Genomic DNA, 14,628 nt, shown 5'->3' with positions numbered 1-14,628 from the left:
CCTGCTGCAGTGAAGGCTGCCGGCTTGGAACTCGATGACATCGACTTGTTTGAGATAAACGAGGTGAGGAAGTGAGGAAAAACACATGCTCGGACTGTAGTATTAGTATCATCCTCGGTGGATGGGCCTGATATTCGGTGTAAATGCAGGCATTTGCGTCGCAGTTTGTATACTGCAGGAACAAGCTGGGGCTGGACGCAGAGAAGATTAATGTGAATGGAGGAGCCATGGCCATTGGGCATCCACTGGGAGCAACAGGTAGTTTCTCTTTTTAATCTATGTGGGTTGAATATTATGAACACAGTAGAATAATAATAATGTGTGTGAAGGAGCGAGATGCGTGGCGACGCTGTTGCATGAGATGAAGAGGAGGGGGAAAGACTGTAGGTACGGAGTGGTGTCCATGTGCATAGGCACCGGCATGGGCGCTGCCGCCGTCTTCGAGAGAGGTGACGCTGTGGACAGCCTCTCCAACGCCCGCAGAGTGGAAGCAGCCCACTCCTCCCTTCTCTCCAAGGACTCCCTTTAAGTTCCGTTCTCCCCCCCCCTTTTACCTATACACCACAGTCTCTCCTCTCTCTCTCTCTCTCTCTCTCTCTCTCTCTCTCTAATAATATAATAATAAATACAGAATAAACAAGGAGGAGCTTTGTTTCTTTGTTTGTTTGTTCTGTATTGCGGCACATTTATTCTTACATATTTATGGATGTAATTCGAGACTTCTTTTACACTGAGCGCAGGCCTAGAGTGTGGGTTGTGACTTCTGCTTTTTCTTTTATTATCATCATCCATCGGATTTGAGTTAGGGTTGGTTTTCATCCCTATTCCTTGGCGATAATCACTGAAGAACAACAATGATTCCAACCAGGTGGGCCAGCTCAAGTCTTTCCAAGTCTAAGAACAAAGCTTTTGCTTAGTGTTGGTATTTTTGACTCGTAGAAGAAATCTCAAGTGGTTATACTAAGAACAAACCCAACCCCTAAAACGATTAAGCCGAATCAAAAGCAGTTGTAACAAGTCATCCAAATCGAATCTCTCTCTTTGAAGCTCTCTCCGACAACCTCAAACAAAACCCACTCCACACTTGGCTCAGAATCATCACGATGTGTATTCGAATGGCTGTGGAGGTTGGGGCTCATCGTCTACGGCCATGGCCGAGGAGGCCGTCGTCCCGTGTTGGCCTTGACCTGCTGCACCACTCGCTGCTGAAGTGGGCGCATCCGTCAGAGATAGGACCTCCGGCTCCTTCGGACGCAAGTCTTTCAGGAGGACGAATCCCGACGGTGCTTGCTTCACTGGCACGTATCGGCTATCTTCCATAAATTTCATGTACTTCTCCTGCGCAGGTACTACCCGAGCTGGGTTTACTAGAATCTCAAACGATGGCTCTGGTTCGGCCTTCTTCTCTACTGTCGCCGTGCTATCATCCACCTGATTAATAAACATGGAGATGCGTCTCGATAGTTCGAATCCAATCCAGGACGTGAAAATAATTTGTTCCTATAAGAGGGATACGAGCAGGTTACGTTACCTGCATAGAGTCCGCATCCTTCTCGGCGGTCAATGCTTTTCCTTTTCCAGATCCGCTCTCGTTGCCAGCCTTCTCTGTGTTGGCTGCCTTTTCGGAGTTAGCTTTCAACTCTGCCTCTTTCTTAGCCCTAGCTTTGGCTTTGGCCGAGGTCGAGAGGACAGCAGTAGGTAGTTTGACGGCGGTATTGGTGGTGGGAACAGTGGTCGGTTTTGGGTATTCGAACAAAGACGGCTTTGCATTTGACATGAACTCAAACTTCGGGACTTTGAGATCATAGTTCAAACCGATGAAGGCGGTTGGCGAGAAGGCCAAGCTTATGAAATAGATGAGAGGGTACCAATACCAAAATTGGGTGAAAACAGCAAGGCCGATGACTGCGGTGATTTTGTCATGCTTCGTCTTGGAAAGCAGCCTTATAGTCACATTCCTTCCACCTGCATCGAGGATCCCTGAAGCCAAAATCGCTCCCATCTTGCTCATCGTATCCTCATGCTTGTCGAGTATAATCTTTTCAAGTTGACGCCTGCAAATGCGTAAGCCAAATCTCATATTTATCCCTGTGAAAAGGACACCTGTTGCAGTAGATAAAAGATACGGAAGCTATGCTACTAACCTAAATGCTCCAACACGCGAATCGCTAGCTTCACTGATTTGGATCATAACCATGGCCATTGCTATGAGAGCACCTTGCCGAACAAAGTCTACCACATCTGATGTAAGTGGCTCCAGCAATGATATAGCCTCGCTTAGGCCAGTGCCTGCACATGATATGCCTACCGCAAGGGCAGCACCATAGCGAACGTGTGGATTGTATGACTCAGAAAGCAGGGATACAATACGAGGGGTCTGCATTTAAAAAAATCAGTAGATTCTTTAGTTAGTGTAGCAGTGCACAAGAACCCTAAATCCATGAAAAGATTTGGGAATTGATGAAGCAACATGTACTGACCTGCTCTGGATCAGAATACAAGACGAATCCTAGGGCCAGAACAGCAGTCCTCCTGACATCATCGCTTACATCAGACACGGCGAAGTGCAACAGTTGGCGAATGGCCTTGTTGTTAGCGGTTCCACAGTAAGCCAGAGCCAAGGCATACATGCCACCGTATCGCAGGATGGGGTCCTGATCTCTAGTCATCTGCTCGATCAAGGTATCTGCTCCCTCTTCTCTACCATAAACTGTAAGGGCAATACCTAGTGCCAATCCTCTGGGAAAGAAGAATTATTACACATGACGTTAAGTTATGAAGTGCTTACAGAGAAAACCATGTTACAAAAAATTTATATGATACTCTTAGTTAGTTACCTTATTATCTTCTCATGCTGTGTCTCATGAGCATAAGCAAGCATCTCACTCGCCTTTTCAGTTGCCGTTCCAGCCAGCAATAGCCCCATGCTGATACCAGCAGCTTCACCAGCAACAGCACTGTCAGTGTAAAGCACACTTTTTATATCATCGTATATGTCTTCATCGGCTGTTCCCAAAGCTGCCAAACCAAGGCCTAGACAAGCCCCATGTTGAATGACCTGCATCCACTTTTACCTATAAATTTCACGTCTTGAAGACTGAACTTGATGAATGAAGAAAATAAATCACCTCAACGTTAGTGCTGCGAAGGCTATCGCGTAGAAATTGTTTGATTCCCTCCCCATGGTTGGCGTGAATAAGGCCAAGAGCATATAAAGCACCGCCTTCAGAATAAGGACTTCCACCACCACCTGCTCCACCCTGAGGCAAGTACGGGGCCATAAGTGATCTACCCTGTTGCAGGTGACCCCTGTGAATAACACCTAATCCTGCTGTAGCACTAAACTTAGCCCAATTGGTGGCCCTGCTTAGCCAATCCTACCAATTCACAAAAAGGAGGGAAACAAAAAAGTTAAATATATTAGGTCAAATGGGTGGTTAATGTTGGTCATGCAAACATGTGGTGGTGAAAATTTTACCAAGTTCTCTCTGAGAAATGTGTCCACTGTTGTTCCTGCATGCATTATGGCATTAGCATGGATTGTAGCACTGTGGCAAACACTGTTCCGCATCTCAACAGACTGTTTAATTGTCTTCAGGATCAGCAGGTCAGATCTATAAAATAAACAACACATATCAATCATATAGGCAAGTTTATAGGTAGGTTTACTCCACGTAAATAAAGATTAAAAATATCTCCTTTTAGACTATCAAAATTTTGAAAGTAACTGTCTTACTTGTTATGGTTGTACAAAAACTGAAGTGTGAGCTGTATTGATGTCTCTCCGGATAAAATTCCCTTCAGCTTTGTTAACCTCTCAGAGTATGTAGCTTCGGCAGGATCTGTTTCTTGCACATGTGTCACAGACGGAGTCCCATCTGTCATCTGGGCATTAATTGTCTTCAGGATCAGCAGGTCAGATCTATAAAATAAACAACACATATCAATCATATAGGCAAGTTTATAGGTAGGTTTACTCCACGTAAATAAAGATTAAAAATATCTCCTTTTAGACTATCAAAATTTTGAAAGTAACTGTCTTACTTGTTATGGTTGTACAAAAACTGAAGTGTGAGCTGTATTGATGTCTCTCCGGATAAAATTCCCTTCAGCTTTGTTAACCTCTCAGAGTATGTAGCTTCGGCAGGATCTGTTTCTTGCACATGTGTCACAGACGGAGTCCCATCTGTCATCTGTGCATCTCCTGAAGGAGTCTCACTCTGAGGAGCAGTATTTTCGATGGCCTGAACTACTTCAGCAGGACGAGTCTTGGGAGTCGGAAGACGGTCTCTAACATTCAAGAGAAATGCCTGGTGCTCATTCTCCACAAGATCAAAAGCAATTTGAAATGCCAATAAAGCATCATCCTTGTTTTCAGAACGAAGAAGCTTCTCCAATATGCTTGCAACACCTTGAGGTTCGTCCAAGAACATAAGGCATTGACAAATGCTCAAATAATCTGGAGAAGGAAGCTTCTGATACACGTTAACAAGTAAATGTAGCACCTACAAAAATTAAACGAAATGGGAACATCATCATTTTAATGCCAAAATAGAATCAAATAAACCTAGGGAAGTAATTTTTCAATCGAATATTCAAGCTGATAAATGCCAAGAGTATGCCACATTTCATGCAGTAATAAGCGACTCACCTCATGTCTATATTCTCTGCGGTTAACAAAGGAATGAGAAACATTGATGCAGTATGATAAAGTTCCATGAACGTTATCACTTTTTGTGATAGCTTCCTCCAATTTATCCAGTCTCCGACATTCTATCGCAATGCCCATCGCCTGCTGATACTTCCCATCAGCAATACATCTGCAAAACAACAAGCAATCTAAGAACAATTGAAAAAGGTAAAACTTTATGTCCACAAAAACAATAAACTCCCCATACTTGTCAAGCATTCTTTCAACAATGGCCTCCAGTCTTGGGTCAATGACGACCTCCTCATTAGACTCAACTGCCTTTGACCTGAGACTAGCATACTCATCTATTGCTTTCGCTGAAAACATAATATAAGCATCAGATCAGTACATGTTTAAACATAAACCTGTTCAAATAGTACAGTAAAGCGGGCATATCCTTCAAGTTGGTCTTAAATTTGGTCACAGACTCAAGGAGCATATCTAATTCTTTCCCTTAGCACTGACTAAATTCAAGCAAGTGTATTCCCTCCTCTAGCCTGCAGAGATACATATGCTTTTAGGACAAGAATAACAACTTCAAGAGTCGTTACACCCTTGTACGGACCTTCTCTACTTCAATTTTCAAACAACAAATGAATCACCAATCATCGTGCCTATTCCAGCATAATTTCCCGAGTGCAAATCCTCAGTGGCTCAAATAAACAAACCCGGTAAAAGAGACCAGATCTGCAAATTGAGAAGATTTGTTTTCTAAGCTGTACACTTACTCTGGTATTAGATTATTTGACATGCTCCTGTCAAACGCTGCATGTTACAGTCATGCCAATAATAAAAACTGGCTAAAGTTAAACATGTGCAAGAAAGAGGGCACAAGACAAGATCGAGCTCCATGATCCTTACCCAGAAGGGTATGGACATAATCCGAATCTTCTGAGACATCAAACAAGGATCCAGCCCCAAGGGCATAAGACAGAGAATCATTAAGCTCGCCCAAATAATAGAAAACCTGAAACCAGATTCACAACCATTATCAGAAATGTATATTGTACTTCATTCACATCCCCTCTATCCTCCACTCACATGTAGAGAACATAAAATGCCTATTAGGCAAAACCACAAAATTTTAGCAAAAGCAAACCTTGGAAACAAGCAACGCGGCAAGCTGTCTCTGATGCTGATCGAATTCTTCATCTTCGTATAAGCTCTCTCTACAGAACAAAATTGTTTGTGCAAGTCAGCTATCAAGCACTGAAGATCGTTTTCCAGATATAAAGATTTGATATAATCGGAACCCTAAGCCATGCGCCTATACAGATTCAAATGATGAATGAATAGGAAATGCCATCTTGCCATCTAAATAATCGAAATCTCTACCTAAATGGCATCTGTAAGAAGGCATCAAACTCTAATAAAGCACATACCATTTACAGGTGAAAGTTACGACACTATTTTACACGAAGATAACAATCGAATGGTCATGCAGAATCGACAAAACTAACTTCTTCGACTCGCTAAAGTTAAATCGGTCTCAACTCAAATTTCCCACGGCTCATTTCGAAGTTTATGTCAAATTCTAATTTCAGAAACTCGAAAATTTCTAAATAGCTAATGAAAATTTTCAAACTTTTCCCTAGACCACGATGGCTCAAGTACTAAGAGAACTACAAGAGCACAAGACTTGATGAAATCCCACAATCTCTCCCGGAATTTCTGACCAAGCATACAGATCAAGTGACAAACTTCAACCAAAAAATCAAGTGAAAAAACCCTAATACAACAAGAGAACCCCAGCCCCGAAAAAGTTCGGAAGAGAATACATGATCGGGACGCTAGTGGAGATCTCGGGCCAGAATTGGTCGACCAAGCTGTTGAGATAGGAGAGCGCGTGAAGCTTCAACGAAGGATGTGGTTCGTTGAGCATTGCCAGTAACCCTCCCGCCGAACTCACCATCATCGTCGCCGCCATAACTCAGAACCCTTTGAAGCCCTAGCTACAGAGAAGGTAATCAGATGAACAGCGACCAATCTTCGGCGAGGTCAAATATAAAGAGGATTCGAGAAATGCAGTTCTCAGGTTTTCGCCAGAGCAAAAATCACGAGACAGGGAGAGAGATGAAAGCCAGGGCTGGAATGCAACTTTTGGCATGTGAGGGAACTTATTGAATATTAAGAGACTTACCCAACAAGTCAAGAAATTAAAATATGTCCCGAATTAATACTCTTATTACATTTTGACCCATATAGTCATGTAAAATACGATATCGACCTCCGAATTTACAAAATGACCCCGATGAAACTAAATTGAACAATTAGGCCCTCATTTCGTCACCTTGATCCCTTCGAATGTTCAGAATTGCGGTTTTGGTCCTTCATCCGTTACTGCACCACTCTAGTTGGTTCTTTCAGAGGTGACGTTCGGTACAATTTTTCAAAACCGAACCATATTAAACCGAAAATATGATAGCATTTTTAAATCGAATGGTCCAAAATTTTTGAACGATAATTTTTCAGAAAATCAATTATTTCGAAACCGAATCTAACCGAGATGAATTTTTAAAAAATTCAACAAAACTAAATTTTTTTAAAAAAAATCTATTTTTTTTTGTAAAAATCGAAACCGAACCGAATATAAGATAATAATCGATTAATACATATTTTTATAAAACCGAACCAAACGATTCCAAAACCAAACCCGAATTGAATACTGAAATATCCACCCTACCTTCAACTAATACTACATTTTTTTTCTACAATACTAGTTTACGATTTAACACTTGATAATTATAAAGAAATGAGAGATGACGGAATAAATTTAGAATGTGTTACAAGAACAATACAAGATTGATATATTGGTAAGAGGATTCAATTGGATTTGGAATATGTTAGTCCATTTGACATTATATTTTACATATAAAGTTTTGAAACTCCATGAATCATAATTATGAAATTGATAATAAAATCACCAACCCCTTTGAATATCATTAGGTCAAAAAGGAGGGGCCAACACACCACCTACCCCACCCACCTGAGCATTAGGCTTAAATACTATACCAAATCTATAACCGACCGGTTTAATATTTGCTCTAAGTTCACAATATGTATCAATTTTTTTTTGTTTTTGAAATTTCGCATAAAAGAATCCATTGGTCATTCTGCTGTTTTTTTCTTGGAATAATTTCAGAATTGGAGGCTATCAAACCGGTTTGCACTGTAACCAGACTCACCGAACCGGCCTGAGACGACTCAACTTCCCAACCGTTCTTGAAATCTCTCTCTCTCTCTCTCTCTCTCTCTCTCTCTCTCTCTCTCTCTGTTATAAAGTTGAAACCTTTAAAGCTTCTGCTTTTGATGGGCTAATCTCGGAGAGAACAATGGCCGACGAAGGGAAGATTTTCGCTCTTTCCGAAGTCTCACAGCACAACCACGCTAAAGATTGTTGGCTCGTCATCAATGGCAAGGTATTTCTTCTTCCCTTTCTTTCGAGTTTAGGTGTTTTTTGCCTTTTTCGTCTCGAGATTGAGCTTTTTTTTTAGAATCTAGGTGTGTATGCTCTGTTTAGGCTGATTTTGATCAAATCCTTTGGTGGGTTGATTGGAAAAATTTGTAATTATTCAGCAAATGCTGGGGATTCATCTCTCTTGATCTAAAACCCAGTGACAATATGTAGTTAGAAAAAAAAGGTGTGAAGATGGTTCTTCCGACCTGACATTAACCAAGATGTCTGATTCTTCACGCTACTCCCTACTGGGATGTATAGATTACACGCATCGAGTCTTTGCTTGTGTAAAAGGCCGATCATTTTCTTCAATCTCCAGTGTTCTGTGATTAACCTTGACCTTTATGTAGTGTGGATCCATGCTTGAGATTCCCCAGGATCTTGAGTTCGTAGTTACTTGGTCTACTAGACTGATAGAGGCGTTTTTTTGTGGCCTTTCTTCTGAATCACAGCATAAGAAAGCTGGAATCTTTAATGTTTTGATACATTATTCATGCACTTTTGTTTCTTTTTTGTGCCTGTTTTGGTTCTAGATCAAATCTGAGCAAGAAATGTGTTCACACATGCAATCATAAATATTTCTTAACAAGTTCAGGGAGGTCAAATATGCATCTGACAATTTTTTATTGTGAAATTGTTGTTTTCACCTCCTTTGCTTCTACTCTTCATTGTCTCATTCTGTGCAATTCATATGTGCTGCCATTTCTAGTAATCAATCATTAGCTGTCACAGTTTGCTGTTCAGGTTGTAGCTCATGAAGCATTTGCCATTTCTTTGATTTTTTTTTTGGGAACAGAAAAGGAAAGGATTTTCAGTCAGTTTTGGAAGAATAATGTGATTCTCTGTTGCTCCATTAGTGTAGAATTCCAGGTTGATCATGTTTCAATTGAACTTTGCTTGTTTTATGCCTTATCGTTTGAAGTTTTTTTCAGAGTTTGGGAATTTGAATACCGACTTTGATTGTCGGATAGATCAATGATTACCTATTGTAACATCTCCCTCACTTCCTTTGCCCTGTCCTCTGCTTCAAACATTCGCAATGCAGGTGTATGATGTCACCAAGTTTCTCGAGGACCATCCCGGTGGAGATGAAGTTCTCTTGTCTTCAACAGGTATTTATAAAACCCCGACTCATGAGTTCCCTGCTTAGACCTTCCTACAGGCTATTCGGTTTAGTGCCTCATGCCTTCGTAACCGTGGGGAAATCTGCATGATCTCTGCATTAAAAATCTCTTCTGTTACCAAAAAACAAAGTCATACAAACAATGGAGTTAAGAACAGTATATTTAATTTCCTCTGATCAGAAAGTTCTGATTTTTTAAAAGTGTATAATAATCCCTTGCGACGCGCCGCTTTATATCCTTTTTGATGCTGGATGCGATGCTTTAGCATGTATAGTTGGAAATCAGTCTTGTGTGATATATTTTCTGAACATATTGCTCAATGCATTATATGTTTTGTTGTCATATGAGAGTCTGAGACATGAAGTCTTAAAATTGTCTGTAAATGTTCACATGACTCCGAGTCCCTATATGTAATGTTACAAGTTTAACACAAGGAAAGAATCCAAACAGTCTCAAACTTATACGAAATATACAAAAAAAAAAGGTCCTCAATGGTGTCAAGTAAGTCTTTTACTCATTGTTGAACTGGAGTTGAGCTCGGTATTTTCGTGACACCTTTCAGTGGTACTAATGAAATGCTAGGGTTCCTTTTAGGTTTTAATCCTTGTGTTTTATGTTAATTTCTCGACAGGTAAAGATGCAACGGATGACTTTGAGGACGTGGGTCACAGCGAGAGTGCAAGAGAGATGATGGGTCAGTACTGTGTAGGAGAGATCGATACCGAGACCATCCCCAAGAAAACAAAGTACACGCCTCCTCAACAGCCACATTACAATCAGGACAAGACCTCCGAGTTCATCGTCAAGATACTCCAGTTCCTTGTACCACTCGCCATCCTCGGTTTAGCTGTCGGTATCCGCATCTACACCAAATCAGGTTAGGATTGTTGTCACTCCCTCCCTTTTAGAGTCGAGTCTGATGATATATTGACAAAGTCCCATCCCTTTCCTGTTCTTGTTCTCTATATCTGGTATTGTCCAGACAATGTTGTGTTATACTGTGTTACCGCAGACTTGCTGTATTGCCTTGTGCAAAGAAACTATGAACATATCCGAGTGCTCTATACCTCAATGAAAAACCCTTTCTTTTGATTCACAATGCAATAGTATTTGCAATTTGTATCAAGAACTCTTGGTTTCTTCCTTCATGGATTCTCTTCCATATTGTTCGTTGTAATTCTCGATTGGAATGGCCTATTTGAAGCTCTACACGTCAAATGATTCATGTCAGACAAAAAGAGAAACTGAAAGATTTTAAATTCCTGGAAATTTCTATGTCAGAAATGGGTTTGGATTGCAGAAAGGAACAAGCTTTGGGTAAAGTTCTTCTCTCTTTATGGTGCTTTCTTCTATGGAAAAATCTGTAAAACCGCATCTATCTCAGAAGGATCTGCTGAGATTCATGTTACAAGTTCCGAAGTTGAACAGTGTTTGAGGCATGTGAACTTCTTATCCTTGGCAAAAAAGAAACATCATATTACAACTTCCCAAGACACACAACACGGACGTTATGTTGCAGAGTGAGTTTTTTGTTTTGTCAGATACCATTCAGTTCAAGTGGCTGCACTTCAGACACCCGACTCGAACAAGAATCCAAATCTTTTCTTCTCTCATGTGGACCCTACCTTGTCATTTGTCACAGAATTCATGAAAAGTGTTTTAGATTCTCTTAGAGAAACTTCCAAAATGGTAAGCATATACACCCACGTATATATAATTACAAACGTTTATGTTTTGCATATATATATATATATATAATCTCGTATGATACCGTGTAAAACATTGTCATTTGCATATTGGGATCAAATGGCATCTACGAATGGATAATTCGAAAGTTTATTGGACATTTAGCTCAACAACATCTGTTAGAATACTGAAAAAAGTCCAGTTGAATGCATTTCTCCAACGGAAGACTCAAATCCGGATTGGAAACTGATCTAGGATGGCATCTTCAAAGATGGGTCACTGCAAATATGCATGCACTCAAAACAAGACAAATCATTATTCCTTTTTTACATTGCAATAATGTTTTTTTTATTCGTTTTTGTTTTTGTCTGGAGGTCTCAAATCAGAAGGACAAATCTTGTTTGAAATCCAGATTCTGACAAATAAAACGAGACGGACTTCTCTCAAGTGATCAAAAACCATTTGAGCAATGGATGAAGGATATGGCTTTCGTGATGGTGGTGGGTGGCCACGAAATACACGAACAAGATAACGTGAAAAAAAGGGTGGTGGGCACAAAACCAAAGTGGAAAGTACAGTGGACACGATGACGAAGAATCACTTCCACTTTGACGATTTCACCAACAAAACCAGAACCCAAAGAAACACTAAGAGACAGTATCCCCATCCACCACCATTACCATTTGTCCCTCCATTGTCAGTTAGCGGTTTTGGTTTTCTGCATCTGGCCTGCGTGTTCGTTAGTTCTCGTTAATGAAAGCTTGAGAAGTCTCAGTCTTTCCAGAAGAAATAATCATACGTAGGATCATATAATAAGATTGGTCAGTCGTCAACCAAATAACAAATGCTTGGACGAATTGGATGGACAGAAGGGCGAGTTCATAAAAGATCATCCATTCATGCAATGTATACACAATGATAGATGAGAAGGTCACGGTGCATAAGAACAAGAGAAATGCAATGAGTACAATTCCTGTACCAAAACAAAAAACGACTAAAGCAACTAAACTGAACCGAAAACCCTAAACCTTAACGTTAAGAGGGTTGGTATCGGTTTTGAACGGGCCTGCCCTCCTCCGCTATGTTACAGACCATTAAAAGGCTAAACAGGATTCCTACTTTTGATTTACATGTTAAAAGTTAAACGGGTGACGGAAACTGGAAATCGAGCCACCAACCCTTGGGGCTGAGACATGATTCCTGTTCACCGACCAACCGTTAATTAGCAGTAAATGTCATGAAAGAGTCTGTATTAGCCCTTTCTAATGGTCTACCTTCTTCCACTCGTAGCGTCCTGGCAGTGGTTTCTCGTTCACGGGATCAAAGTTGTACCTGAAATCGACAAAACCAAATGTTGCTGCCGAATCGATCAAACAGGGAACTAAAAGAAGAAAACTAGCGGGCAAAGTTCATACTTTTCAATGAACCGTCTTTGTTGTTCTTCCTCAGCCCCCGAGAAAAACTCGTCCATCTCATGTGTTGACGGTAGGATATGGCCAGACAAACTCTCTTCTCTCGGACTGCTGGTTTCCATTACACCACGGGTAAGCCTCATGGATGATCCCGGGATCTTTACAGTTTCAGAATCCCTTATCAAACTGCATGGCGTAGATTCCCTTCTGGTCCTGCTTAGAAGAGAAAATGAAAAAAAAAAGAAAAGAAAATAGCCACTTGCATGTTATACAATCCTCTCCCAAGGAAAAAATGCAAACAACCTTTATTTCCGTAAACCAGTAGCAAATGCATACAGCTTTAGTTTCCAGATTTAAAGAAAAAGACGCTATAAACAAAGATCAAAAAGCCTAAGCCCTTTTTCGGGTATGTGATACTTCAACGGAAAACTGCTTGGGCAAATGGCAATGCAGGTTACCAAGAATCAACGCCGAACATTTCAAGAACCTCACTTTAATCCATTTGAACATCAAACCCAGAAAACAAGTGAGGATAGCTACAAGTGCCAAATTATGCAAACCCGCCAAACGATTAACCTGTTTGTTCAGAAGATGACCACATTGTACCTTTAAGCTTTTAATGCAAGGAAGAGAACCGCATAGAGTTACAGAGACATTTCACTTACAAATACAACATTCTTTGCATAAAAGGCGTATAAAAAGGTTCAGTAAAACCCCAATTGTCACTATCACCTCCCAGGTACGTACGTATTTCACCATACGAAGAGATTGAAAGAAAGAAAAAAAATGGAATTCTGTCAAGAAAAGTTGGTGAAAGGAAACAATATCCCATTGATTAATATTACTTTCTAGGGAAACAGAGAGAAGTCTGGTGGTCAGGACAAAAAAGAAAAAATCAAAAGCTGAAAATTTCAGAGGAAAAGCATATATTTCAAACCGGAGAATAGAAAAACCCAGGTTTAATTAATAACAATGGAGGAATTTTAATTCTTACATTCCTTCTTCTTTTTCTTCTGCAGTAAAACTGAGTTTCAGACAACCAACAGATAACCGAGATCAAAAACAAAATTTTCAAACACTTTATGTTGATTTTCTCAGCAAGCAAGCAAGAAAAGTTCAAAAGTCGAAAACTTGTTGTGGTGTTAACTTTCGCCTGAATCAAAACGAAGAAATACCTGAAATTGGAAGAAGAAAAAAGTAAATCAGAAGAAAAACCCTACCTTTCTCTGCCTTCAAGCCCGGAGAAATTTTCTCCAGACGAAGTTTCGACGCGTAAATCCTTGTTGGCATCTTTTTCACCGACCAGTATCTCTTTCTCCTTCGCGCACACAACACTCTCGGCAACCGAACCCGAGCGAGACCCATCGCCGCCGGAGCCGCGAAGAGAACCCGACGGAGAATCCAATTTTTGGGAATTAGGGTTAGGGCTTTCGACGCATGTCGCTCTCTCCCTCTGCTTCCTCCGTTTGGCGGGGCGAATCACAACAATTGGCAGTTTCTCCCGTCCACAAGCGGCTGCTGCTGCTGCGGCTGGGGAGGAGGAGAAGACGGGAGGGAGGAGGAGGATTTCTGGAGAGCTAGGGATTTGGCACGAGTGAGAACACCAAGCGAAGAGTGAGAAACATCCATCAAAGCGACAGCTTCGTCTGCCGTTTTGCTCTTCCTTAAGTACCTGCCCATTTTCCGACCCTATTCATGGAAAAAAGGGACACAGAAGGAAAACGAGAGAAATGGGCTGTTTGGGAGGTGAGAAAATCAGACTCAAGGTCAAGGGTTGAAGGTGCTCTCTTCGCTACTGAGACTATCGTCTCTTGTGCACCTGGATTTGGCCCTTTTCATTCGGTATTTATATAAAAATGATTAACCTATTTAATTATTTAATTTTAAATAAATAAATAGTAAATGTGCATGCATGTATGTATGCGCCTGCTCCAATCACCTTTTTAGGCACTGATCCAATTATGGTATAAATTATCCACATTTTTTTTTTGTAATAATGGCTAAAATTAGGGGTGGTCATTTCGGATTTCGGTTCGGTTTTCGGTTCGGTTATTTCGGGTTCGGTTATTTCGGTTATAAAAAAATCATACCCAAACGGTTATATAGATTTAATCGGTTCGGTTCAGTTCGGTTTCGGTTCGGTTCAGTTCGGTTTCGGTTCGGTTCGGTTCGATTTCGGTTCGGTTCAGTTCGGTTTCGGTTCGGTTCGGTTCGATTCGGTTTTTGCATAATAAAATTATAACCAAACGGTTATATTTT

General features: G+C 40.8%; 4 protein-coding genes across 4 annotated transcripts in view; 2 read left to right on the top strand and 2 right to left on the bottom strand.

Moving 5' to 3' along the window:
• The window catches only part of LOC104801047 (3-ketoacyl-CoA thiolase 2, peroxisomal), a 3,465-nt gene extending 2,731 nt beyond the window's left edge, over nt 1-734 (top strand). The window contains exons 12-14 of the mRNA XM_010524124.1: nt 5-63; nt 150-258; nt 330-734. Of these exons, the coding sequence (XP_010522426.1) occupies nt 5-63; nt 150-258; nt 330-529 (368 nt within the window). The 3' untranslated portion in view covers nt 530-734. The remainder of the gene's footprint in view (nt 1-4; nt 64-149; nt 259-329) is intronic.
• Nucleotides 735-891: 157 nt separating this feature from the next.
• Nucleotides 892-6,791, bottom strand: LOC104801046 (26S proteasome non-ATPase regulatory subunit 1 homolog A-like). Its single transcript, XM_010524123.1, has 13 exons — nt 6,469-6,791; nt 5,790-5,859; nt 5,552-5,657; nt 4,899-5,007; nt 4,652-4,820; nt 4,045-4,505; nt 3,479-3,614; nt 3,129-3,377; nt 2,838-3,058; nt 2,481-2,739; nt 2,145-2,377; nt 1,532-2,054; nt 892-1,431 (listed from the first exon to the last, which is right to left on the bottom strand). The coding sequence occupies exons 1-13, from the start codon at nt 6,615-6,617 to the stop codon at nt 1,099-1,101; spliced, it is 3,018 nt and encodes a 1,005-aa protein (XP_010522425.1). The 5' UTR covers nt 6,618-6,791; the 3' UTR covers nt 892-1,098.
• Nucleotides 6,792-7,948: 1,157 nt separating this feature from the next.
• LOC104801045 (cytochrome b5) lies at nt 7,949-10,375 on the top strand. Its single transcript, XM_010524122.2, has 3 exons — nt 7,949-8,109; nt 9,193-9,259; nt 9,903-10,375. The coding sequence occupies exons 1-3, from the start codon at nt 8,023-8,025 to the stop codon at nt 10,151-10,153; spliced, it is 405 nt and encodes a 134-aa protein (XP_010522424.1). The 5' UTR covers nt 7,949-8,022; the 3' UTR covers nt 10,154-10,375.
• Nucleotides 10,376-11,353: 978 nt separating this feature from the next.
• LOC104801551 (cyclin-dependent kinase inhibitor 4-like) lies at nt 11,354-14,049 on the bottom strand. The gene is made up of 5 exons (XM_010524861.2): nt 13,974-14,049; nt 13,590-13,899; nt 12,373-12,582; nt 12,232-12,289; nt 11,354-11,686 (listed from the first exon to the last, which is right to left on the bottom strand). Exons 1-5 carry the CDS (start codon nt 14,047-14,049, stop codon nt 11,555-11,557), a joined length of 786 nt encoding a protein of 261 aa, XP_010523163.2. The 3' UTR covers nt 11,354-11,554.
• Between the last annotated feature and the right edge of the window lie 579 nt (nt 14,050-14,628).

The sequence above is a fragment of the Tarenaya hassleriana genome, unplaced genomic scaffold (assembly GCF_000463585.1).
Source record: "Tarenaya hassleriana unplaced genomic scaffold, ASM46358v1 Cleome7, whole genome shotgun sequence".
NCBI classification, from domain to species: Eukaryota; Viridiplantae; Streptophyta; class Magnoliopsida; order Brassicales; family Cleomaceae; genus Tarenaya; species Tarenaya hassleriana.
The sequence above is the reverse complement of the archived record's forward strand: the minus strand, read 5'-3'. Positions and strand labels throughout refer to the sequence as shown.

What these genes read in the sequence shown, in the direction of transcription:
- LOC104801045 (XM_010524122.2), top strand. Translation starts at nt 8,023, where the DNA reads ATGGCCGACGAAGGGAAGATTTTCGCTCTTTCCGAAGTCTCACAGCAC. An exon ending in GGCTCGTCATCAATGGCAAG is followed by an intron (nt 8,110 to 9,192) that starts GTATTTCTTCTT and finishes TTCGCAATGCAG; the next exon opens with GTGTATGATGTCACCAAGTT. An exon ending in AGTTCTCTTGTCTTCAACAG is followed by an intron (nt 9,260 to 9,902) that starts GTATTTATAAAA and finishes ATTTCTCGACAG; the next exon opens with GTAAAGATGCAACGGATGAC.
- LOC104801046 (XM_010524123.1), bottom strand. Translation starts at nt 6,617, where the DNA reads ATGGCGGCGACGATGATGGTGAGTTCGGCGGGAGGGTTACTGGCAATG. An exon ending in CATTTCTCAGAGAGAACTTG is followed by an intron (nt 3,378 to 3,478) that starts GTAAAATTTTCA and finishes GTGAATTGGTAG; the next exon opens with GATTGGCTAAGCAGGGCCAC. An exon ending in CAGCATGAGAAGATAATAAG is followed by an intron (nt 2,740 to 2,837) that starts GTAACTAACTAA and finishes CTTCTTTCCCAG; the next exon opens with AGGATTGGCACTAGGTATTG.
- LOC104801551 (XM_010524861.2), bottom strand. Translation starts at nt 14,049, where the DNA reads ATGGGCAGGTACTTAAGGAAGAGCAAAACGGCAGACGAAGCTGTCGCT. An exon ending in TGTTTCTCACTCTTCGCTTG is followed by an intron (nt 13,900 to 13,973) that starts GTGTTCTCACTC and finishes CCTCCTCCCCAG; the next exon opens with CCGCAGCAGCAGCAGCCGCT. An exon ending in CAAAGACGGTTCATTGAAAA is followed by an intron (nt 12,290 to 12,372) that starts GTATGAACTTTG and finishes TGTCGATTTCAG; the next exon opens with GTACAACTTTGATCCCGTGA.